At 39.3% G+C, this 25,467-nt stretch overlaps 1 protein-coding gene and 1 long non-coding RNA gene across 6 annotated transcripts in view; one reads left to right on the top strand and one right to left on the bottom strand.

The window, feature by feature from the left end:
* Nucleotides 1-25,467, top strand: part of LOC133636023 (uncharacterized) — a 163,257-nt gene that overhangs the window by 17,013 nt on the left and 120,777 nt on the right. The gene's annotated exons all lie outside the window — the stretch shown is intronic.
* prdm1b (PR domain containing 1b, with ZNF domain) lies at nucleotides 1,935-24,249 on the bottom strand. Of its 2 annotated transcripts, XM_062029625.1 has the most exons (7): nucleotides 24,114-24,249; nucleotides 23,695-23,995; nucleotides 12,540-12,659; nucleotides 11,442-11,682; nucleotides 6,022-6,929; nucleotides 5,808-5,936; nucleotides 1,935-3,418 (listed from the first exon to the last, which is right to left on the bottom strand). In XM_062029625.1, the coding sequence occupies exons 1-7, from the start codon at nucleotides 24,122-24,124 to the stop codon at nucleotides 2,885-2,887; spliced, it is 2,244 nt and encodes a 747-aa protein (XP_061885609.1). In that variant the 5' UTR covers nucleotides 24,125-24,249; the 3' UTR covers nucleotides 1,935-2,884. The 2 variants fall into 2 exon arrangements, with proteins under 2 accessions (XP_061885609.1, XP_061885610.1); XM_062029626.1 differs by lacking the exons at nucleotides 12,540-12,659; nucleotides 23,695-23,995; nucleotides 24,114-24,249 and adding an exon at nucleotides 11,819-12,010.

The following is a 25,467-nucleotide window of genomic DNA, read 5'->3' as shown; positions in this document are numbered from 1 at the left end:
GTCTATCGTATACCTGTAAAAAATTAGAGATTGGAATTTTTTAATTTAACATGAAAAAAAAAATTGTATAATACAGCAAAGAGTTTCTAAAAGGAAAAAAAAGTCAGCCTTTGTCCCATGAGGATTAAATAATGCGAGCAAGTAATTTACTCCGATTGATCGGAAAATTTATCAAAATACAAAAGTGTGATTAGCACTTACAGTCATTGTCAAAAGTTTACATACACTTGTAAAGAACATAACGTCATGGCTGTCTTGAGTTTCCAATCATTTCTACAACTCTTATTTTTTTGTGATAGAGTGATTGGAGCACATACCGTATTTTTCGGACTATAAGTATACTCAGGAGCGACTTATGTGTGAAATTATTAACACATTACCGAAACATATCAAATAATATTATTTAGCTCATTCACGTAAGAGACTAGACGTATAAGATTTCATGGGATTTAGCGATTAGGAGTGACAGATTGTTTGGTAAACGTATAGCATGTTCTATGTTATAGTTATTTGAATGACTCTTACCATAATATGTTACGTTAACATACCAGGCACGTTCTCAGTTGGTTATTTATGCCTCATATAACGTACACTTATTCAGCCTGTTGTTCACTATTCTTTATTTATTTCAAATTGCCTTTCAAATGTCTATTCTTGGTGTTGGGTTTTATCAAATAAATTTCCCCAAAAAATGCGACTTATACTCCAGTGCGACTTATATATGTTTTTTTCCTTCTTTATTATGCATTTTCGGCCGGTGCGACTTATACTCTGGAGCGACTTATAGTCCGAAATATACGGTACTTGTTGGTCGCAAAAAAACGTTCATGAATTTGGTTCTTTTATGAATTTATTATGAGTCTACTGAAAATCTGAGCAAATCTGCTGGGTCAAAAGTATACATACAGCAATGTTAATAATTGGGTACATGTCCCTTGGCAAGTTTCACTGCAATAAAGCGCTTTTGGTAGCCATCCACAAGCTTCTGGTTGAATTTTTGACCACTCCTCTTGACAAAATTGGTGCAGTTCAGCTAAATGTGTTGGTTTTCTGACATGGACTTGTTTCTTCAGCATTGTCCACACGTTTATGTCAGGACTTTGGGAAGACCGTTCTAAAACCTTCATTCCAGCCTGATTTAGCTATTCCTTTACCACTTTTCACGTGTGTTTGGGGTCATTGTCCTGTTGGAACACCCAACTGCGCCCAAGACCCAACCTCCGGGCTAATGATTTTAGGTTGTCCTGAAGAATTTGGAGGTAATCCTCCTTTTTCATTGTCCCATTTACTCTCTGTAAAGCACCAGCTCCATTGGCAGCAAAACAGGCCCAGAGCATAATACTACCACCACCATGCTTGACAATAGATATGGTGTTCCTGGGATTAAAAGCCTCACCTTTTCTCCTCCAAACAAATTGCTGGGTATTGTGGCCAAACAGCTCAATTTTTGTTTCATCTGACCACAAAACTTTTCTCCAGAAGGTCTTATCTTTGTTCATGTGATGTCAGATGAAACAAAAATTGAGCTGAAGCTTTCAACCAGAAGCTTGCCAGAAGCTCGTGGATGGCTACCAAAAGCGCCTTCTTGCAGTGAAACTTGCCAAGGGACATGTAACCAAATATTAACATTGCTGTATGTATACTTTTGACCCAGCAGATTTGGTCACATTTTCAGTAGACCCATAATAAATTCATAAAAGAACCAAACTTCATGAATGTTTTTCGTGACCAACAAGTATGTGCTCCAATCACTCTATCACAAAAAAATAAGAGTTGTAGAAATGATTGGAAACTCAAGACAGCCATGGCATTATGTTCTTTACAAGTGTATGTAAACATTTGACTCCGACTTTATATAAAACAACTGTAATTATGGTATAAAAACATTGATGAAAGCCAGCCGACATATAGAAACAATATCTTTATTATACTAAATCATATAAAAGTATCATCAAAATAGTATCTCACATATAAATTCTTACAATCTCAAACCTGCTTCCAAAAATAAACTACAGGGTGAAACCTTGTATAAAAACAAACCTAAAAAAAATGATAAGACATATAGTACATGTGTAGTAACATATACATATTGTGGGGAAAAAAAGAACATTTCCCCATCATTGTTGTGTTTTTACCCACTTTCTGTGCTTAATGACAAACATTGCGCTGTTTTGTTATTCACTGGGTAATGTCAGCTATACTTAAGTACCATGTGAAGAAGGATTTGGATTAAGCTTGTTTTGGAATATTATGTACAGTAACGCTTCAGTGCAAACTGCCAACTTCATCACTATTCAATAAGCACTGCAAGGGTTGTTTAAAACACATATTTTAGGACCAAATAAATTGTTTGATTATACTTTTTATTTGGTGGCACTTTGTTGTAATACTTATTGTAAATATGTCAATTATAGTTTCCCCCATTCTTGTGCTTTACGATACCTGATTTTCCCTTTTTAGTAATAAATAAATAAATTAGTCATTATCAAATAGGAAGGTGATTGGTGCCAGACACAAGACACACACAACACACAAAAGAAGCAAGGATGATAAACTATTGTCATTACTGATCCTGAGCCTTGTTTTGCCTAGCATCGATTAAACAACTAAATAAATAAACAAACACCACTAAACAGTTAAAAAATAAGTTAACACGCAAAAAATAGTCTACCTGAGTGAAAACAATTTACTTCACAGCTTAACAAGATCCCTTTGGAGTTTTTTTTCTTCTTCCACCTTTGTGTAACTCTTTGGGAGAAAAGTCCTGTCTTTGGAATGCTCTTATTTTGGTGTGTTGGTTTTAAGCCCTCTTCGACGATCACAATACAGGCTACATTTGGCGACATGGGTTCTGTATAGTCCATCTTTGAATCTCCTTTGTGTCTCACTGGCCCTCCGCCTTCACCATCGGCCGTTTGTTGAGATGCACCACGCTGGCTCTCTCCTGATAGGCCAGCGTAGAAGCGGGTGCGTTAATAGCCACAGTCAGAGCTTTCAGCAGAAGAGTGGCCTCTTTCTGGTCTTCCTTGCCGTCACCTTCCAAGGTGCGAGCGAGCCATTTCTCCACGGCCTCCTCGACTTGCGGCGCCGACGCCGTTTCCGCGAGCGTGTCGGCTTCCTGGCTGGCGTCGAAGCGCTCCAGCATTTCTTTCATGTGCACGTTAGCCGCCGAGCCGGAGTTGGCCAGGCAGCAGCTGCGTTGATGGATGCGTAGGGAGAAGCGGTGGAAGAAGGCCTGGGAGCACAGCTGACAGTGGTATAGGCGGTCGCGGCTGCTGTGCAGGCGGCGGTGCAGCTTGAGGTGGATGTATTGGGTGAACTTGGTGCTGCAGAGTTTGCACTGGTAAGGTTTCTCCCCGGAGTGTAGTCGGAGGTGAGTCTTTAGGTTGCTGGTGCTGCTGAATCGCTTTTGACACACCTGGAACAAACAAATGACTGTTACACGCGAATCCCTTAGGGCAGTGGTCCCCAACCACAGGTCCGGGGACCGTGACGCATTTGCTACCGGGCCGCAGAAAAACATGAAATAAAAGTTGCCAGACTTTATTATTATTAATTTTACAACATATTATTGTAAATAGAAATACAGTACCGCTGTTTAATTTGATTTTGGTAACTCAGCTGCCAGTTTTTTACCATAATAAAATGTGCTACCATAAAATCATCAACCGTGGATTTTACAGTAAAAAAACAAAAACTGACAGCTCAGTCGACAGAATTTTAAAACAACCATCGGTCGTTTTTTTTCAACTTACAGTAATATGCTGTAAAAAAACTCCCTAAATTTTACAGTAAAATCTGTTGGTCATTTTTATAGTGTACAATTTGATGGATAACTTGCTTCGAAACCAAAAGTTAATTAGATATTTAAGTATTTATTTGGATTTTGACCAACAAAGTTACCGTAGATAATATGATATTCGTTGCAATTTTGGACACTATTTTTTTCCCCCTGTCAAACTGGAATGAAAACCCTAATATGTTTAGTAAGAAAATAAGAACTTTAAGAAAGAACATATCATGTAATTTATTGACACATTATTTCCAGGCTTTTGCGGGCCACATAAAATGAGATGGAGGGCCGGATCGTGGCCCCCACTCCCTCCCCTCTGTCGCAAGTCTCGAGATGTTGTAATACTGTATGTATATGTGTTGTAATATGTATATGTGCTTTGCTATGGAGGTCCCCCCCCGCCCCCCCCACTCCAGACTAGGCCCCTTAAGAGCACAGTTTAGATTGTATTTTTTTACTCATCCTCCCCCAGATTTTTACCTATTTCCCATCTTTTACGGGGCGCATTGTGGCGACCCATCAGCATTCCTGTTCGGTAACCCTGTACACTGTTTGTTTGTCTAATCTTGAACGGGTTTGTGCTGTAAACAAAGTTTTGTTGTACTTGTGCAATGACAATAAAGACCTACCTACCTATTGTACCTACTAGTTATCCCTACCTACAGATCGCACAAATGATCTGTTGCAGTAAAGAAAACCGAGGTAAAGGGCAGCATTCATGTTGGGATTCATTTGGACAAAACTTGGTATTATGTGATTAACGTTGAAGGATTGCCCTTGTTATTCCTTCGCGTCAAAACAGACCTTCCTGAAAAGACCAGTTTTGTTTGACAGCTCCCACGCCCACATTGTTTTGTGAGCAAATAAACACTAAGATGTTTCATAAGTTCCGTATTGGCTGAGTGACAGCCAGTAGCCAGTGAGCAATTACAAGCGTTAGGAAATGTGTTTAATGCGTACTTCCTCAGAATTTTGCGTCAGTCACAAGTTAACTATAGTTTTTTATCGTTTTATTTGTCCCAGCAACACATTTTAGTTTTCAAAGTTTAATTTTGTTGTTTGGTTTTAAGTTTTGGTGATTATTTTTTCATTAATTGGAGAACACTTTTTAAATACTTGTTGACAAATGTGGGTGGTAACGCTCTACAATTACCTAATTAACATTTTGGATACACTGTACTTGCCAGAATAATTTTAACGCAACATCATTTTTACTTTTACTTGATTATTTACGTGAAGAAGAAATTATAAGTTTAATTTTGATTGCTACATTTGTTTATAATCATCATTATATTTATCATTATATTATATATCCTGCACTAGAACGAGCTAATGCAATGAAATTCCGTTCTTATCTGTGCTGTAACGTTCAAATTTAAATGACAATAAAGGAAGTCTAAGTCTAATATTTATTTTTGAAAACTGCTTGCAAAGACGTATTCAATGCGCTCATTAGAGAGACTTCGTCACATGACTCTGTTTCGCCAATCCAACGTAAGCACTAATGATGTTTGACTTCGTTTTACCAATCAAACGTAGCCTGGCTGTCACACAAACTACACACTGTAAATAGTGACATGACGTCAGATAAGGCAGCACAACTCTTCAATGTTTACTTACAAACTAGGAAAAATAACATTTATATCATGCGCTGTCATCTGTGTCAGTAGTAATGTTCACATTTCAGCCTGCAAGAATTCCACTTCCAACTAAAGAAAACATGTTGCGGTGAGTTGCAGATGTCATATGTTTTAGTTGCACCGATGCTAACTGTAGCCCTGTTATAATGTCATAAGTGACTGGATAATATGCATCACATGCACATACGCACCAAGTGCAAGTATCATTAAAAAAAGCAACTAAATATAAATTGTAAAGTTACTTAAGTAATTGTTTGGATGACTACTTCTTACTTTTACTTAACTGATATAAATCTAAAGTACTTGAGTACATTTTTTGGCTACTTTACCCACTTCTACTTGTAAATAACTAGTAATGGACATTTTCAACATACCTGACACTCGTGTGGTTTCTCCCCTGTATGGACTAGGTGATGTTTCTGTAGATGGGCCAGCTGAGTGAAACTCTTTTTGCACAAGTTGCACTGGAAAGGTCTCTCACCACTGTGCACTCGGAGGTGAACCTATAATTACACAATGAGTGAGGTTGGTAAAAGTGAAACTATATTTAATGACAGTGTGTGCATAGTTAGTTGCTGAGAGCATTACCTTGAGATTAGACAACTGTCCGAAAGTCTTTGAACAGATGTTACATTCATACTTGATCTTTCCGTTCTGCTTTTTTAGTGGATAGGGCAAAGATTTGTGTCCAGGACGGTTTCGCAGCACTGAGTTGCCTTTGATAGTGTCCAAGGTTAGGTTCATTGCCTCGTCGCAGCTTGAGGAAGTCTGTTCAGGTGATGGAAGCTGGCTCCTTGGCTTGGGAATGGGAGAGAGTTCAGGGGTCGCCGGTGCACCTCTCGGCGGGGACACATTTGGGGTTAGTTCTTTCAAACTGCCCTGTGGAGATGGAGGGTATTGGAGAGACATGGGAAGTAGACTCGGGGTGCTGATGGGAGGGTATGGTAGCCCATCAGTGCCCAGATAGCTGCCATACCGGAGGGATCCTCTGGAAGGCAGCATCCCCGGAAATGGAGGGGAGTATGAAGGCAGGAGTAGACGAGGATAGTGCGAAGTGTAAGGAGGGAGGAGCTGGTATGCAGGCTGGAGTGTTCTGGACTGAGGGTAAAGCGGATAAGAGGACACCAGCCCTTCCCTGTGGCCGTAGATACCATGGAGGTGAAGAGGCAGACTTCGGCGATCGGACGCTAATGCAGGGTGATGTTCTGGAAAGTACGGAGGATTCAATCCAAGGCCTCTTTGTTCAGGCTGGGAGGATGTAATGAATCCACAATCCTCTGGATCCCTTTCAATCTTCTCCTCTTTTTCGATCTTTTTGCTGAAGTCCATGATTAGTTCATCAGGAGTGTCAGGGGGCGTGTCTCTTCCTAACATCTCTACATCCACTTCTCCTTCGTCATTCCTCTCCTCTTTTGCCTCTTCTTTTGTTGTCTCCTTAAGCCACATTTGCTGAGCTAGATGCTGCTTGTTGTTGCAGTGTTCATCGTTTGTGTATTCTGTGAGAGGCACAAATAAAACACGCTGATGATCACCGGTACATTCAAACAAAGGAAGATGAACTAATACAGTCTCATGATGTCTAATCTCATGATGTCTAATCGATCGCAACCGGACAGCTCAGTTTATCTTAGAAGACCTTTTGCCTCTCCTTCGAGCCAGTTTTATCAGTTCATGCTCTAGTCTTAGAGCCTGGTTCCAGATGGAATTATTAGTCAGATCCAGCCTAGACTAGATCTGACCAATCTAAGTCTATGAGAACTTCCTGAAGTCCACCTGTAATTTCATCACGCTTTCCCGTTTGATGACAATTAAGCGTTCTATTCTGTTCAATGAGCATGAACTAATGAAGCCTGCTCAGTTGAGAGGCACAACATTTTCTAAGACAAACTGAACAGAACATAGACTTTGATTGGTCAGATCTAGTCTTACTATGGACCAATCTAAATCTATAAGGATGAACTAATGAAGCTTGTTGGGATTAAAAGCGACATTTCTTCTACTGAAACAGTTGAAACCTGAGAATACAATAATCTGGATGAATGAGAACATCCGTAGACAAACTAATATACAGTTCTTCACCTCAGTCAAGTGATTCAATAACTTGATATTGGACTACAACTATAAATGGTGGTAGTAACGTTTTGAGTCCGATTTGCAAGTACGCCTACTTTAAGTGCTGTATGTGTCACCGTGTGACTTTTTTTATTGTCCCATCAGCAAGAATAATGATGTCACACACTTTTATTGAACACATAACACTGAACAGAAAGTCACGTTGTGTACTAAACTTTATAAAGGCAAGATTAGAAACGTAATGGTGACATGATAAGGAAAAAACAAAAAACAGGTGCGTAATCCAGTTTGTGATTCTGCCACACCAGATTTCTGCCTTGTATTTGAAAATTCCGAAATGTTAACTTTTTGTTTTTCCAAAACAATTGGAATCAAACAGAAAATACATTTTTAACACAGATCAATGGACAAATATCCATATTCATTCAATGTTCATCTGCCTCCCCTGACCTCATGTCACTTCAGGGCTTTTGTAGAGGCTAAATACTCAGATCCTGAACCAGGCTTTCGGACTAGAGCTGTCCTATATAAGTCTGTGAACGTGTACTGATGAAGCCTGACGGGACGAGTTGGCCCTTCAAGAGTATTGCGTACAACGACCCAGAATTTGGGGTTACTATCCTGGTTGCGATCCATTCAGGGCCCTGACCTGAATGACTGAGAATATTCATTGGGAGGACGTTTTAGTTCTCCTTATCTTCCAACAAAATTCAATTCTGACCATTGTTATGCTTCCAAATTGGTGGAAACAAATTATCCATATATTTGTCCATATATTGATTATTTAAAACTCGTAGACTCTGAGAACATGATAAGAAATAGACCTCTTTCGACGCATATCCACCCACACACGGCACACCCTGTGATGGTAAATGATAGTATTATCAGGTTTGACTCATAAGACATAAAAGCATGCAGTGTAGGTTTTTGTTTGTCAATTCCAGTAGTAGTGTCGCCGTGGGAGATTCGATTGGTGGTGAAGTGCGTGAGTGTCTGTCATGTCATGTATAAGCATCTTAGGTTGATGTTCATGTTGACTCCTTTGTTATACAACTGACAATGACTGAAAGTTAAAATGATTCCGTTTGTGTTGTGCCAAGAAGCAAAACTAGAGTCAAATGTTGAGCAAACATGGACTTTGTAATGACAAAAGTGGATGCTTTCAGGGTATTGACAAGGTAATTACACCTACTAAGTATGAGTCACTAGGCTGAATAGCGACATATCTTGAATCATACAACATTGTGACAGTAGAGGATCACTCAGGATGAGGATATAGTTTCCGTTCATAGCTTACAAAAAAATGACTCATTGAGAAACATTGAACGTCACCTCACATGATTTGTTTGGTCCAAGTGTGCAGTTTTCTAATCGAGTGCAAATATTTGCTTTCTTACAGTAAACCAGACAGGGAAACATAGCAAGACACCAACCTAGAGATAACATCAAAGGAGGGAAATAATGTGTCTTCATTTTCCTTTGAAGCCAAAGAATTTTCCAGCTAATCACGCTCAGTGACTCTGAGTCACAGATCTTCAATGTGTCCTCAATGTTATCTGATTTAGAAAAGGGGAAGATTTAACTTTTTTTATTCCCAACAGATGACCATCAGGTAGTTTTCACTTTGTTTTGTTCATTCCTAGTTTTGGGCCAGTCAAAACAAAATAAAGATGTATGGCACTTTGAAAGACAGTCATTCCTTGACTTCCTTCCTTCCTACCATGAATTGATTAACGTGGATCCCGACTTAAACAAGTTGAAAAACTTATTCGGGTGTTACCATTTAGTGGTCAATTGTACGGAATATGTACTGTACTGTGCAATCAACTAAAAAAAATCTCAATCAATCAATCAATCAATCAATCCTTTTAAAGAATCATTTAAAAGTTAAAGTTAAAGTCCCAACGATAGTCTCACACACACACACTAGGTGGGGTGAAATTACCCTCTGCATTTGACCCATCCCCATGTTCCACCCCCTGGGAGGTGAGGGGAGCAGTGAGCAGCAGCGGTGGCCGCGCTCGGGAATCATTTTCATGATTTAACCCCCAATTCCAACCCTTGATGCTGAGTGCCCAGCAGGGAGGCAATGGGTCCCTTTTTTATAGTCTTTGGTATGACTCAGCCGGGGTTTGAACTCACGACCTTCCAGTCTTAGGATGGACACTCTAACCACAAGGCCACTGAGCAAAAGACTGGCTTTTTAATGTATTTTTTTCATCAAGGAAAGAATCACAGGTAGCAGTTATAAGTTAATATATTAATTCTAATCATTTAAATGTACACCCTTATTATTCTATTGGGGGGAAGTGTCCCAGTGCACAATTTTGGAAATTACCGTAGCAAAAGTAAATTTCAGAAAAAAATGCAGTAAGTAAGAATAAAATATTTACATTCGTCCCTTGCCACATTGGGCCTCAAATATTACGGCTTCACCACATCCCTTATTTTTTGGGTGTTTTTTAAGCATATTCTACAATAATTTTGCCCTAAACTGAGCATTTTCAAGCATAAAAATGGCTAAATGTATTGGTCACTAGATACGACCAAACCAATCAGTATTGTGGCCACTGATTGGCTCAGCCCCAGTCAGCATTACTATATTTTATTAGAAGGGTGTAAAGTTGAGTAAAGAGTGTAATGTCATGTCTTTGGGTCTCTCATAATGTTGAAAAAATTATTTACAAAGTTGTAAACAGTTTTTTTTTTTTTAAAGAAAAATAGATCATAACAAGAGAAACTAGGCAGTAGTGACCATGTTATGAAAATGTATTGCACTTTAAAAAAACAAATTAAAAAAAAAAATAATATCATTCTCTACCTTTGAAAATATTCAATATATAATTAATGATTCCTACTTTGCAGAAATTGATTTATCGCGGTCAAGTCCAGAACCAATTAACAGTGATAAATGAGGTAAGTAAGAAAACATGTATTTATTAGTGCTGTCAAATTTATACTTTTTAAAAAATCTGAGTAATCACACTTTTACATTTGGGTTAATCATGAATAATCACAACGTTATTACTCGCACGCATCATTTAAATGAATCGAAAAAAGTTAGGACACAAATGCGTTTGTATTGTCAGTATATCATACAGGAGTAGTTTTTAAATGCTTCACTTAAATGCACGACATTTAGTCGCTCAAAACTTGGTAACTGTTTTATTTAAAGTCCCATCTTTTTACCGGCGTATGCATTGACCTGATCACTGACCATATAACAAACCACGCCGCCTTTTAAGTAACTATCGGAGTTAAGATAAAGGAGCATGTGAGTTTAAAATAAATTGTGCAATTAATCTGTGTTTGTATGTGATTAGTCTGGTATTTTTTGGGGGTGATTTTGTGATGTCATTATTTTTGACAGCCCTAGTGTATGTATATGAATGTAAAAAGTATGAATAAAACTCAGCTAAAAATGAGGACATGATAAAAAAAAAAATGTGAATACTAAATTGTTCTATTCAAGCGACATGTACTGTATATGTATTTACTCTTGAACTATTTCACATTTCATCCATTTTTTATCCCAAGCCTATCCCACGTGGGATTGATGGCAACTTTCAATCTTTTCAATATTTTTCAAAAAATCTATCTTGTTGTAGTTAATTTTGTGGCGAGTTTGGTCCGTTTTACAAAATAATAAAGCCACAAATCATATAGGATATCAACTTCGCTGAACGTAGAAGGCAGGGTACACCTCAAGTCGCCACCTCATCACAATGAACCAGAAGTCCGAATGCTGTTACGCTTCCTTTTTGCTCGTTTTCAAGTCCAGTCAGCAGTTGGTTGGACAATTACATAAAAAACTGCTCCGATAAACAAAACTTAAAATCGGTTCCCATTGGTTACTTACAAGAGCCGTTCAAAAGACGCGACTCGTTTGCGAACTTCACATCTCTACAACTAAAACATTAAGAGATTGCACTCACTGTGTTTGACATTGTCCTGTTGGCTGCACAACCTCTGGGCAAACTCCTGGCTGTACCACACCAGCAACTCCTCTTTGGGCTCCACGGGCCGCATGGTGTAGAAGTAGATGTCTCGGCTGTTTTGGCACGCCACCAAGTTCTGCTCGGCCAAAGACCTGGCCGGGTTGACGTAACGCATCCAGTTGCTTCTGTGGACGTCATAGCCGTCCACAAAGTTCTGCAGCTGCCCGTTGCTGTAAATCTGCAACAACAACAAAAAAACATTTGCAACTGGTTAGGTTATTGCATTTATTTCAATTAGTTTTAGATTTCATTACTTGACCACTCTTAAAAATACTTTGTTGATTTAAATACAAAGGAAAAAAACATTTAATCACCCCTGCCATGTACAGTAAAGTATCCCGTGTCCTCTTCTGTTTTAATGTACAATGTTGTGCGCCTTAGTGTGTTGTGGGTGTTAATACACTCCTGTGTGTGTGTTCAGTTGAGCTGTCATAGTATTTGAAGCCTGGGAGGCGTGGTTCCACTTTGCTGCTGTGTCATTCTCTCTCTCTCTCTCTTTCCCTTTCGCTCTCATCCGTATCAGGACTTTCAAAAGAGAAAAAAAAAAAAAAAAAATCACAACGTTTGGCCGGCCGCCAAGTGTGCAGACACGTACGTGACTGCTGTCAACGGTATTGCTGGGTACTAGAATCACTTCCTAAGAACGTCTCACTTTCACTATTTCGCACGGGTCTTAACAGGAAATGTCGCCGGAAGGTACGCACGGCAGGGAAATAAAGGCTTCATGGGAATTTTACTGGGTCGGTAAGCAAATTTTCCAGAGTGACACAAGCCGTGTCTTGACAAGAACGAGAATAGAAACATGGGACCTGAGGGGAATGAGTAAGGATCCTAAGTGTGTATGCTAAAAACAATGGGCTTATCCTGTATGTGGTTGACGCATACCCAATGTCAGTAAGTGCTCGTAAAGCTGCGATGACTTGAGCTAAAAACACAGTCTAACTTCCTTATTGTGAGAAGAGGCTTTGTGTGAAAACTTGCACACAACTGAACCGACCACCACGAGCTAAATTCCCGATGGTTTGTGGCGCTTACCCTCCAGAAGTATTTTCTATTGGCCTGTTTGGGGACGTTGTCTTTGGTGTAGATGTCGCCTTGCAGGGGACCGAACCGGGTCCCCTGAGGGATGTACTCTTTGCTGAACACACCGATCACCTTGAAAAAACAGATCACACAAAATATCAGCGTACACAATCTTTGGAACGTCACTGCTAGACACTGTATAAATAGGGATGTTAACTAACTAAACAAAAGAAAAAACTACTGTTTACTACTCATTGAAAACTTGTAGTTTTTAGAAAATAAGTATATCAACCTGATTACCCTTATATCGACACCACCAATTTATGGATCGATCAGCCCTCCAGTGCTGACACACCAACTGTTGTTATGTTATTCTCTATTTAACTCTTAATAATCTACTTGTTAATTTCTGTTAATATCTGCTTACTTTCTGCTGCAAGGCGGTTCCGTCAAGACTTCTTAAAGTTGTTTGAAGCTCGCTTAGCGGTTATCTTAGCTATAAGCACGCCCGCTCCTGGCTTGCTCCCAGCGTGTAACATGTTTAGCCTCGTCCTCCAGTGATAATAAAGCGTGATAGTGATACCTAAAATACTAAGAAATGCAAGTTATTTGCCTTAGTGGAGGTGATTAATATAATTATCAGTGGCCTTGTGGTTAGAGTGTCAAACCCCGGCCGAGTCATACCAAAGACTATACAAATGGGACCCATCACCTCCCTGCTTGGCACTCAGCATCAAGGGTCGGAATTGGGGCTTTCTGCTCCGCCGCTCCCAGTCTGTGGAACGCTCTTCCTGACCACCTGAGGGCACCACAGACTGTGTATGCTTTTAAATTAGGCTTAAAAACCCTTCTTTTTGAAAAAGCCTTTTTTTTTTTTTAGATATATGCATACTAGTTCTAGCTATTAGGCTGTTCTAGTTTTTATTTTTTTTATTTTTTATTATCTTTTTATTATTTATTTAATACACTGTAGCACTTTGAGGTTGTTTGCTCAATGTAAAGTGATTTTTACAAAAAAAATCTATTATTATTATTATTATTATTATCACTAAAATGATTCCTGAGCGGGGCCACCGCTGCTGCTCACTGCTTCCCTCACCTCCCAGGGGGTGGAACAAGGGGATGGGTCAAATGCAGAGGGTAATTTCACCACACCTAGTGTGTGTGTGACAATCATTGGTAATTTAACTATTAGCCGTTCCTGGCTGGCTCCCAGCGTGTAACATGTTTAGCCTCGTCCTCCAGTGATAATAAAGCTTGATAGTGATACCTAAAATACTAAGAAATGCAAGTTATTTGCCTTAGTGGAGGTGATTATTATTATTATCTTAGGGGAGCGGCTCCACAATTTGTATGGAGACACATAACTAACTGCTAGCCTCTTGACAGCCGGGGGGAAAAAAAATGTTTAAATAAAAAATTTTTGATTCATGTTGTGATTAACCGGTTATGGCGATCACATACTTTTTCACACAAATAGGCCAATACGGATCGGTGGCCGATCGATGGGCACATCCCTCAATATGATGCTTCTTGTAGACCAGGGGTGTCAAACGTACGGTTTTATCCGGCCCATGGGATGAGTTTGCTAAGTATAAAAATGAGCCCAAATTTTTTAATGAAAGAAACTGCTGTTCTAAATGTGTCCACTAGATGTTGCAATAGCAATTCTTTGTATCTTTGTAGATGATGCTACATATGTAAAAAAAATTAAATAAACCACATGATCTTAGTGCGCCAGTCGAGGAAAATGAGCAAACTACATAAATAACATCCTGTAGGTTGATTTTGATATAATTTTTTTATCTTGATAGATTGAAAATGAACACCAATGAGTTGACTGATGAACATTATCACATCATTTATTCAGAAAGTATAAATAACGACTAAAAAAGATAGAATACTATTAACCGTAACATGTAAGTATAAAAAAAAAACAACAACAACATTATGATTTGTACATTTTCAGAATGTGCTTGTTTTATCTTTAAACAAAGAAAACAATCTGAAGTTGTCTTTATTTTTAAGTTATCGTGCCGGGATTTTACCAGTCCGGCCCACTTCGGAGTAGATTTTTCTCCATGTGGCCCCCCATCTAAAATGAGTTTGACACCCCTGTTCTAGACAGAATGTCACCCTTTTTATTTCCATTAACTATTTTGACTTCTGTAATTGTTTGTACATGTTTCAATTCCGGTGCTGTGCTAATAGCACAGGTCGACCTGTTAACTGTCCAGAGGTGACCTACTTTCCTACACTAATGACTTCACGCGATGACAGGAATTACACTTTCTCTCACCTACTAGCCCACTGATCCCTGACCTCTTGTCCACCTAAGACCCAGCGAAAAGGACACAGGACGCTGTTTGATAACATTGACCCGCGTCAATCAGGTCTTGAGCCTTCTCTATTTTTGTTCAACTCGAACGCAAGCAAATGAGTAGCAGATTCTCAATAGACTCCCAAACACAATTGCACGCCAACAGGCATCTGTGTCACACTTCTGTCTTGAAGAGCTTTGTGTTCTACAATATATTGCCAAAAGTATTTGGCCACGTGCCTTGACTCACAAATTAACTTGAAGTGCCATCCCATTCCTAACCTATATGGTCCATTATAATGTATAATGTATAATATACCCTTTGCAGCTATTACAGCTTCAACTCTTCTGGGAAGGCTGTCCATAAGGTTGCGGAGTGTGTTTATAGGAATTTTCCACCATTCTTCCAAAAGCACATTGGTGAGGTCACGCACTGATGTTGGTGGAGAAGGCCTGGCTCTCAGTCTCCGTTCTAATTCATCTCAAAGGTGTTCTATCGCAGTGTTTTTCAACCACTGTGCCGCGGCACACTAGTGTGCCGTGAGATACAGTCTGGTGTGCCGTGAGAGATGATCTAGTTTCACAAATTTGGGTTAAAGATATTTTTTGCAAACCAGTAATTATAGTCTGCAAATGACGTGTTGTTGAGTGTCTGTGCTGTCTAGAGCTCCGCAGAGTAACCATGTAATACTCTTCCATATCAGTAGGTGGCAGCCGGTAGATAATTACTTTGTAGATGTCGGAAACAGCGGGAGGCAGTGTGTAGGTAAAAAGGTATCTAATGCTTAAACCAAAAATAAACAAAAGGTGAGTGCCCCTAAGAAAAGGCATTGAAGCTTAGTGAAGGCTATGTAGAACAAAACTAAAACTGAACTGGCTACAAAGTAAACAAAAACAGAATGCTGGACGACAGCAAAGACTTACTGTGGAGCAAAGACAATGTACATCCGAACATGACAATCAACAATGTCCCCACAAAGAAGGATAAAAACAACTTAAATATTCTTGATCGCTAAAACAAAGTAGATCCGGGGAATAGCGCTCAAAGGAAGACATGAAACTGCTACAGGAAAATACCAAAAAAAGAGAAAAAGACACTAAAATAGAAGCGCAAGACAAGAACTAAAACACTACACACAGGAAAACAGCAAAAAACTCAAAATAAGTCAGGGCGTGATGTGACAGGTGGTGACAGTACACCTACTTTGAGACAAGAGTTATATTGATGCATGGATTACCATGAATTGATTTGCTTAGACCCCGACTTAAACAAGTTGAAAAACTTATTCGGGTGTTACCATTTAGTGGTTAATTGTACGGAATATGTACTTTACTGTGCAATCTACTAATAAAAGTTTCAATCAATCAATCAAATGGTTGGTTAGGGTTTGAATTCATATTCATCAATTGCAACAACGACTTTTTACTGTCAACTGAGTCTCATTTTTTAATGATTTCTGCTGGTGGTGTGCCTCCACATTTTTTCAACGCAAAAAATGTGCCTTGGCTCAAAAAAGGTTGAAAAACACTGTTCTATCGGGTTATGGTCAGGACTCTGTGCAGGCCAGTCAAGTTAATCTACACCAGACTCTGTCTTTATGGACCTTGCTTTGTGCACTAATGCACAGTCACTGAGCTCCTTTTTTATACTTTCTTTAACAGATGTTTGTGAAAACAGTCTCCATGCCTAAGTTGTTGATTTTATACACCTGTGGCCGCGCCAAGTGATTAGGACACCTGATTCTGATCATTTAGATGGGTGGCCAAATACTTTTGGCAATATAGTGTATCTTTAACATGCTCCTTTTCCACCAAGCCCCCAAAAGTAATCACACTCTCTCCCTTCCTGCCATTAAGAGTTGAGTTGAGTTGAGATTGAGTTTTTTTGTAACATGCAAGCATACAACATGATACATCACAATTTCCAGTTTCTCTTTTCAACATGTTCGAAAAGGAGTAGGAAGAGGCAGAGCTTATTTAATCCTACCCCTTTTCTTTTACATAACAGTTGCTAAAACTTTTAAGGAATCATCCTTCAAAATAATGACGTGTGCAAAGATCAACCATTCAAAACCAGAGCCTGAAACCTGAAAAGGAAACATGGTTATCCATCCTAGTCCATTATCGGTGTTTGGGCGCGTGTTCGTTGGCGACGGCGGCAACAGGTCAGCGAGGACGGCGGGAGTATGTGACGTGATTCCTGGATGCGATGAACCGGGGTGACAGGGCGCATTGTGCTCGGCCGGCGTTGCGTGACTAACGAACTGCTGCGCCGCCGCTGTTCAACCGCTCAGGTTGTTGGAAGGAATGGGGGGAGGGATAGTGTGCGGAAGAAGGCTGGGCGTTCTTGAGGATACCCACGCTATCACAATCCCCCCCGCCCCGACGCCCGCCCAACCAATCCCTCCTCTTTTCTTTTTTTTTTTCCAGAAATGGAAGTAGCTTGTGTGGCTGCCAGGTTGAGGCCTGATGCCTGGCTGACCGCCTGTCGCCAACGAAAGTTAATCATCTGGTTTTAACCTAAATCACCGCCCCCTCCCGTTTCAACACACGCCTTCAGCATCACCCGTACCCCCCGACCTCTGCTCCTCTAACTGGCACCCATCTGCCACGTGCCCCGAGTTTGAGGGCACACTTCAGAAATAAAGAGCCAAAGGTCTAAGGAGACCTTAACTAAAAAAACTGGTTGTAAACCACACGTCGTCCTGGCACCAGCAACATTGACAATCTTGGGTTGTTTTAGGCTTGGGCCATTGAAATGAAAATGAACTCACTAACTTTGCCGATATTGACAAATCACCATGTCCGCGTGTGTTTGTATTCTTCGTCTCTTGCTTTAAAAACAAGGTGCAAGAGGCTTCACTCTGTGCATGCACTGCAAAAAGTCAGTGTTCAAAAACAAGAAAAAAAAATAAAAAATAGGGATATTTTATTTCACCTAAACAAAATTATCTGCCAATAGAACAAGAAAATGTGGCTTGTCAAGACTTTCCAAAACAAGTAAAATTAGCTAACCTCAATGAACCCAAAAATACCTTAAAATAAGTATATTCTCACTAATAACAAGTGCACTTTTCTTGGTAGAAAAAAAAGAGACTTTTTTGCTCAATATGTTGAAAAATATTTTTAAATGAAGTAAATGCTAGTGCCATTATCTTGACATAATGATATGCGCTCGGCATTACATTTCTTGAAACCAGCAAACTTATACTAAAAACTAATTTATTGTTCTTAATGGAAAGGCAACAAGGCAACCGCTTGTTACTCTCGGGGTCTCCTAGCCGCTCAGGCAAATCATATTGTCTAAAAATGCATTTTCCCATCGATAACATGACATCATCGCGCCAAGTGCGTGCTCTTTCAGTCAATTAGTGCGCATATATACAGGCCGGCCTCCGGCCAAAACATTTTTAATTGTAATTTTGAGGAATTTATCTGAATGTGCATGAACTATTTCTGTTCAAAATTGTTTGAAATGTCAAATGTTTAAATATAAACTGTTTACTGTACTGTGCCAACTGTACTACTATATGAGTACGTATTTTCTATTTCATTGAAAATAAAACAGCAAAGTCCATTCGGCTGTCATCTGTTTTAATTATGAGACACAATTGTGTCAAAATCATGATTCTTTTTTTTTCATGCTTGAAATAAGAAATGATTACTTTGAAAAAGCAGTTTTATACTTGTGAGTGTTGATGACACAGCTTTGCAACAGTTGATATTCTGGTTTCAAGCATTTTTTACTCAATACAGGTCATAAAATCTCAGTAACAAGCTGTAATATCTTACTGAGATCATTTAGGACCAAAACCCTTAAAACAAGTAAAAGACTCTAGCATAAAATCTGCTTAGTGAGATGAATTATCTTATCAGACAGAAAATAAGCAAATATCCCCCTTATTTGAGATATTTAATCTTACTTAGATTTCAGTTTTTGTAGTGTGGCTCTCAGTTTATTCAAGTGAACAGAGTGAACCAACTTGTAAGTCATCCACAATCTTTGTCTGCGGGTAGAGGCGGGACGAACGGGTGCGCAAACAGAGAGCCTCGCAAGTGGAATGCACTCAAGGTAACAACGATTATACCGAATGACAGAGGTGAGCCCATCAACACGTACGAACCAGCATGCCAAATTCGTTGGAAACTGATGACAAAAGACAACAAATCAAAACCGCCTGACCCAGTTTTTGTCACTGCACTTCAAGGTGTAAAATATTCATCAAAGAGCAATTTTAGCTAACAGAGATCAGGCCCGCAAACAGGTTTTATCAGGCCCGCGGGATAAGTTTGCTAAGTATAAAAATGAACCTGAACTTTTTGAATGAAAGAAACTGCTGTTCTAAATGTGTCCACTGGATGTCGCAATAGCAATTATTTGTATCTGTGTAGATGATGCTACGTATGTACAGAATAAACCATATGATCAAACTACATAAATAACATATTGTAATTGATTTTGACATAATTTTATCTTGATAGATTGACCATTAACACCAATGAGTTGACTGATGAACATTATCACATATTTATTCAGAAAATACAAAGAACGACAAATAAAGTATATATACTAATAACCGCAAAATATAAGTGTAAAAAAAACCCAACAACATTATGATTTGTACAATTTCAGAATGTGCTTGTTCTATTTTTAAGCAAAGAAAACAATCTGAAGTTGTCTTTATTTTTAAGTTATCGTGCCGTGATTTTACCAGTCCGGCCCACTTGGGAGTAGATTTTTCTCCATGTGGCCCCCCCATCTAAAATGAGTTTGACACCCCTGCTTTAAATAATCAAACTTTGTTGACCTTCCAAGTACTATAGTAAAAAATAGGGTAACACTTTAGTATGGGAAACATATTCACCATTAATTAGTTGCTTATTAACCATGCAAATTAGTAACACATTGGCTCTTAATTAGTCATTATTAAGTACTTATTAATGCCTTATTCTGCATGGCTTTATTATACAACCAGTAATCCATTAACTAAGAGTCTTCCCTTAATAACCTCAGAATTATTGCTTATTAGTACTAAGTAAGGAAGTTGTTGTATATGATTCTCCCTTTAATACCACTTAATGAATATGGTCTGTTCTTACATAACAAAACATAACCCTAACCCTAACCCTAACCCTAACTCTAAACTAAGTGTTTGTTACTTAGAATATGTACCCCTAGTGTCCAAATAACTCTAAATTAAGGCTTTGTTACTTAGAATATGTTCCCCATACTAAAGTGTTACCAAAAATAGTAATAAGAAAATAAGAAAATGTGTGCATTATTAATTAATATTGCATATTTTCATTACAGTAGTGCTAAATTTAGTCTCACAATATTATCGTTTATCTGCAATAATTTGTGGGATAATATCTCGCCGAATTTGTTTTCCCCCATGTAAACACTACAAAGCACATATTTGCATCTTTTTGTATTAAAAAAAGATTTAAAAAAATAACAGTATGCCTCGGAAGACTTCTACTGTACTTATTTGTTGTAAGAATGCAGCAGAGCTACATAACCAACCCAAATACTGCACATGCATGGATAAGACTGGGTTGTTGTTTTTTTCAGCTATGCTTCAAAGTGTATTGTTTTCTCCTCAATTGTCAAATGTGGCATGAGAAGCTCAAAGGTCCGAGGATAGATAGGCCTCACAATCAGTAAATGAATGTGTTTCCTCCCAAACACTTCATCTACAACGAGACTAGCCTCTCGTCCAAACAATTGTCACCTCGGACTTTTCAATGACATTTCCAAAGACACTCGAATCTTGTAGAAAGTCTTTCTAGGAAGAGTGTTTGAGATCCAGTCTAGAGTTTCTCCCACTTTCAGTATGTGTCATGGCCAGGTGAGTTGGCAAGACCGTAAACCTTGAGTGGTTTAGGGATGAAGCACACCCACAAGGTGGACTGACTCAGAAGTCATCCACAATATCACACAAAGGAGCAGTGTTTTATTACCCGCCAACCAATCTACTCAATGGTGAGCATAGGAAAAGTGCATTTCAGTGAAATTTGTCAAATGTGGAGGTGTGTTTTTTATTTTTTTATCCAAAAGTATCAGAAAACTGACTGTACGTCATTGCAGGGTCATGATACAAATATATTATTTGATCACGTAATGATGTAAACCTTATCTCAGTGGGCCACCAGTGAGAAGTGAGTTAGAGAAGCGGAACACGGGCAGAAAGTGTCGACTAAATCGTCGTCTGGTCAGAAAGAGGAAGGTGACAGCTGAGGCGACCGCTAAACATCAGCGTGGCACGCTATCCCTCGTTCTTTAGGACGGTAATTCTCTCTGTAGGACGAAAGTCTTTTTTTCAACGACTAAATCAAGGCTGGGTTTTTTTTGTTTTGTTATTGGGTTTGGGAGCCAAGCGATCAGCTGACTTTAAAGTGCTTGCCTGAGAGCAAGAAGCCGTGGGAGGTGAAGAGGGTGTGTCGGGTTATAAAGTAGGCAAACAAGGTGCGATAAGATCACCTGGTGGAAATCTAGCGGATCTCTGACGTCAGTGCTTATACAGTGTGTGTGTGTGTGTTGTGCTACTATTGTCATCACAACGTAAAGCACATTGCACACACACAGACACACCTAAACTCTGTCGTGAGCTAATTTTTTGTTCTTGTAACCCACTTGTGTCCAAACTACGGCCCGCGGGCCAAATGTGGCCCGCCCGTGTTTTCAATTTGGTCCGCGAGACGGCACAAGTTCAATAAGCAATATGGTTGGGTGAGGTGTATACAAATAGCCAGTGCTCTAATAGCTGCTTTTTTCCTCGCCATCTGTTGGCCAACAAAATACACGCAACCATTAATTGTACTTGCAGGGACAATGAGCACATCATTTATTTATTTGACCCAATCCAAACAACCTTCCCTAGTCATGGTGAAGAAGAAAAAATCCACCGACCTGCTCATTGAACTTTGTGAATATTATAAAAAATGTCCAATCAACACACACACACACAATCTAAGTTACACCAATTTAAATCCATTACAAGGGATGATGGGTAAAATGTTAAACACTCTCTCCACACTTATCCATGTTTGGTGCATTTTAGCTGCTTGATATTTCTGATTGATTAAAAAACCTTAAGGATGTCGTCATAGAAGTAACTTTAACTTACTCTTTATATCCAATAATAATAATTATTAATGATATATCTCTATTATATTATAGGTACTCATATATACATATATATGTGTGTGTGTGTGTCTTATTTGCATGCAGGCTTTCGGCCCCTGCACAATATTTTTAAGCCCAATGTGGCCCCCCAGTCAAAACGTTTGGACACCCCTATAGTAACCCAATGCAACATCAAATTATTTTGTAATAGCGGGTATATTAAGTACTTTTATAGGGCTGCAACGATAAATTGATTCCATAGTTAATCATTTAGAAAATTATTCAATGTGTATTATGTTGTTTCAATTGATCGTTTGATGAGTTTAACTAATACAGATTGATAAAATGTTCCCTAAAATATGCATTGAGGCCATAGGCGCCGATCTACATTTCTGCCAGTGGGTGCTCGGTGTGTGTGTATTAGTGTTCTCCCGATACCAATATTTTGGTACTTTTCGGTACTTTTCTAAATAAACCGGACCACAAAAAATGTCATTATTGGCTTTATTTTAACAAAAAAATCTTAGGGTATATTAAACATATGTTTCTTATTGCAATTTTGTCCTTAAATAAAATAGTGAACATACAAGACAACTTGTCTTTTAGTAGTAAGTAAACAAACAAAGGCTCCTAATTAGTCTGCTGACATATGCAGTAACATATTGTGTCATTTATTATTCTATTATATTGTCAACATTATTAAGGACAAGTGGTAGAAAATGAATCATTAATCTACTTGTTCATTTAATGTTGATATCTGGTTATTTTCTGTTTCAACATGTTCTATCTACACTTCTGTTAAAATGTAATAATCACTTATTCTTCTGTTGTTTGATACTTTACATTAGTTTTGGATGATACCAAAAATGTGGGTATCAATCTGATACCAAGTAGTTACAGGATCATACATTGGTCATATTCAAAGTCCTCATGTGTCCAGGGACATATTACCAGAGGTTATAAACATAATATAAATGAAAAAAATAACTAAATAATATTTTGTGATGTTAAAAAATATTGATGTAATCATAATAGTATCGACTGGATACGCTATTGTACGTGGTATTATTACAGTGGATGTTAGGTGTAGATCCACCAGTGGCGTTTGTTTATGTTGTAGCGTCCCGGAAGAGTTGGTGCTGCAGGGAATTCTGGGAATTTGTTCTGTGGTGTTTATGTTGTGTTGCGGTGCAAATATTCTTCTAAAATGTGTTTGTCGTTGTTGTTTAGTGTGGTGTCACTATATGGCACATCTTTATGACAGTGTCGGCATTGTTCATACTGCCACCCTTAGTGTGACATGTATGACTGTTGAGTAAGTATAACCTTCATTCAGTAGTGTGCAGTGAGATCAAAGTCAAGATGATTCTTGGTTAGGCTTTGTTAATTCTAGATCAGATTATTTGTGACTTTATTATTATGTAAAATGGACCAAACTCACCACAAAATAAACAACCACAAGATTGATTTTTCAGAAATTATTCTAAAGGCCGAAAGTTGCCATCAATCCCACGTGGGTGCTCGGCATTGTCCGTGGGTGCTCGGGCCCCGAAGCACCCACAGGATCGGCGCCTATGATTGAGGCTGTTTTGTCCGATTACTCGATTAATCGAAACAACTAATCGATACATTACTCGATTACTAAATATGGATACCTGCCGGCCTACAGTGCAACATTGATAACCACAAAGTAGGGATTGTGTGAGACAAAAGTATTTTACCTCGTTTTCTTTGTTGTATTCAAAGGAGAGGTTGCGTGGGATGGAAGTCATGGCTTTGGGAAGGTTGAAACCCGGGTTGGAGACCTGATCCGGTACAATGTAGGTACAGTTGAGAGCGAAGTCCGCTTCCCTCCATGCGCCCATGTCTCCCGATGTGCTATCCCCCTTCATCTCTGACTTCGAGAAATGCAGTGGAGGCGACGGGCGAGCTTGTTTTTGGTTTGGATTGGCTTTGGTATAAGGAAACGCTTTGGTTTGCTCGGAGCTACGTCTCTCCGTCTTAGGTATGTTGGTTAAAGATCTGAAAAAGGATGTTGAAGAATTTTTTTAGTGTTACAGCATAAAACGTTGATTATGGCGATTGTTCCCACTCATCAATAAGTCAAAGCCTTTCCGATGCTAAAGAACTAGGGACTTACTTCACATTCATTCAGCTGGTGGACCATCGTTTCTTTGGTTAGGTCATCCCCATCCGTGGCTTCTTCTTCCTCGGACCTCGTCTCTACTCTTCTCGTATGGCTTAGATCCCGTGGCCTCTCTTAACACGCTCGCCAGAAACTCTTGAGCCCTGGATTGCCGCGAGCGTTTTTAGCCTGACAACCCAGCCAATGGCGATCAGCCGTGGTCACGTGATCGGAGAACCATCTGATACACAACTGTTGGGTTTTTTTGGACAACAACATTAGTGACGTGGTACACTTGGCTGTTGCGATGTATACTTATACAGACACACGCGCGCACACACACACACACACACACACACACACACACACACACACACACACACACACACACACACACACACACACACACACACACACACACACACACACAAAGAAGAGATGTTAATGAATGAATAAAGGAGGAGCAGATGGCTGGCCTGTTGCCACTAGAAAACACACTCTTAGACTTTTGCTTGATTTGGCACTTAATGAGCAATCTGCTGCCACTGTATCTCCTTGACCTACATCTCACTCAAGAACATATTTTTGCAACATCCCCCATGCACACATATTCATATTCAACACCACCCTGACCCTTAACCCCCCCTCCCGCCCCATAGTTCAAATGTGTTTATCTTACCAACACAACATAACTAAAAATGCCTATTCATCTATTTCAGTGTTTTTCAACCTTTTTTGAGCCAAGGCACATTTTTTTTCATTGAAAAAATACGGAGGCACACCACCAGCAGAAACGTGAAAAAAAATGAAACTCCATCAGGTTGTCTTTTTTTAGTTCATTGTTGTTTTCCTGTGTGTAGTGCTTTAGTTCCTGTCTTGCGCTGATATTTTGGTGGCTCTTCCTGTTTTGTTGGTGTTTTCCTGTAGCCTGACCTGCTTTGTATTGGCAAACAAGACTATTTCAGTTGTGCGGACGCTATCCTTCTTTGTGGGGATATTGTTGATTGTCATGTCGTGTACGGACACACACTGTAAGTCTTTGCTGTCGTCCAGCATTCTGTTTTTGTTTACTTTGTAGCCAGTTCAGTTTTACTTTCGTTTTGCATAGCCATCCCTATGCTTCAGTGCCCTTTCCTAGCGGGACTTGCCTTTTGTTCATTTTTGGTTTAAGCGTAACATACCTTTTTATCTGCACGCTGTCTCCCGCTGTGCTCTGCATATTGGGATCACCACAAACCATTCTCAACGCATTCTGACTTCTACAGAGCAATGAACTACCTGCTGCCCCCTACTGATATGGAGTATTACATGGTTACCCTGCCGAGCTCTATATAGCTCAGACACTAGACAACGGCACATTATTTGCAGA

Source organism: Entelurus aequoreus, linkage group LG20 (assembly GCF_033978785.1).
Source record: "Entelurus aequoreus isolate RoL-2023_Sb linkage group LG20, RoL_Eaeq_v1.1, whole genome shotgun sequence".
In the NCBI taxonomy this organism is placed as follows: Eukaryota; Metazoa; Chordata; class Actinopteri; order Syngnathiformes; family Syngnathidae; genus Entelurus; species Entelurus aequoreus.
The sequence above is the reverse complement of the archived record's forward strand: the minus strand, read 5'-3'. Positions and strand labels throughout refer to the sequence as shown.

Bases quoted from the DNA above. Each gene is read 5' to 3' on its own strand.
- prdm1b (XM_062029625.1), bottom strand. The intron at 12,660-23,694 runs GTAAAATACTTT...TGTTTTTTCAAG, and splicing joins AATACAACAAAGAAAACGAG to GTGATCGGTGTGTTCAGCAA. The intron at 5,937-6,021 runs GTAATGCTCTCA...GTGTAATTATAG, and splicing joins GACAGTTGTCTAATCTCAAG to GTTCACCTCCGAGTGCACAG.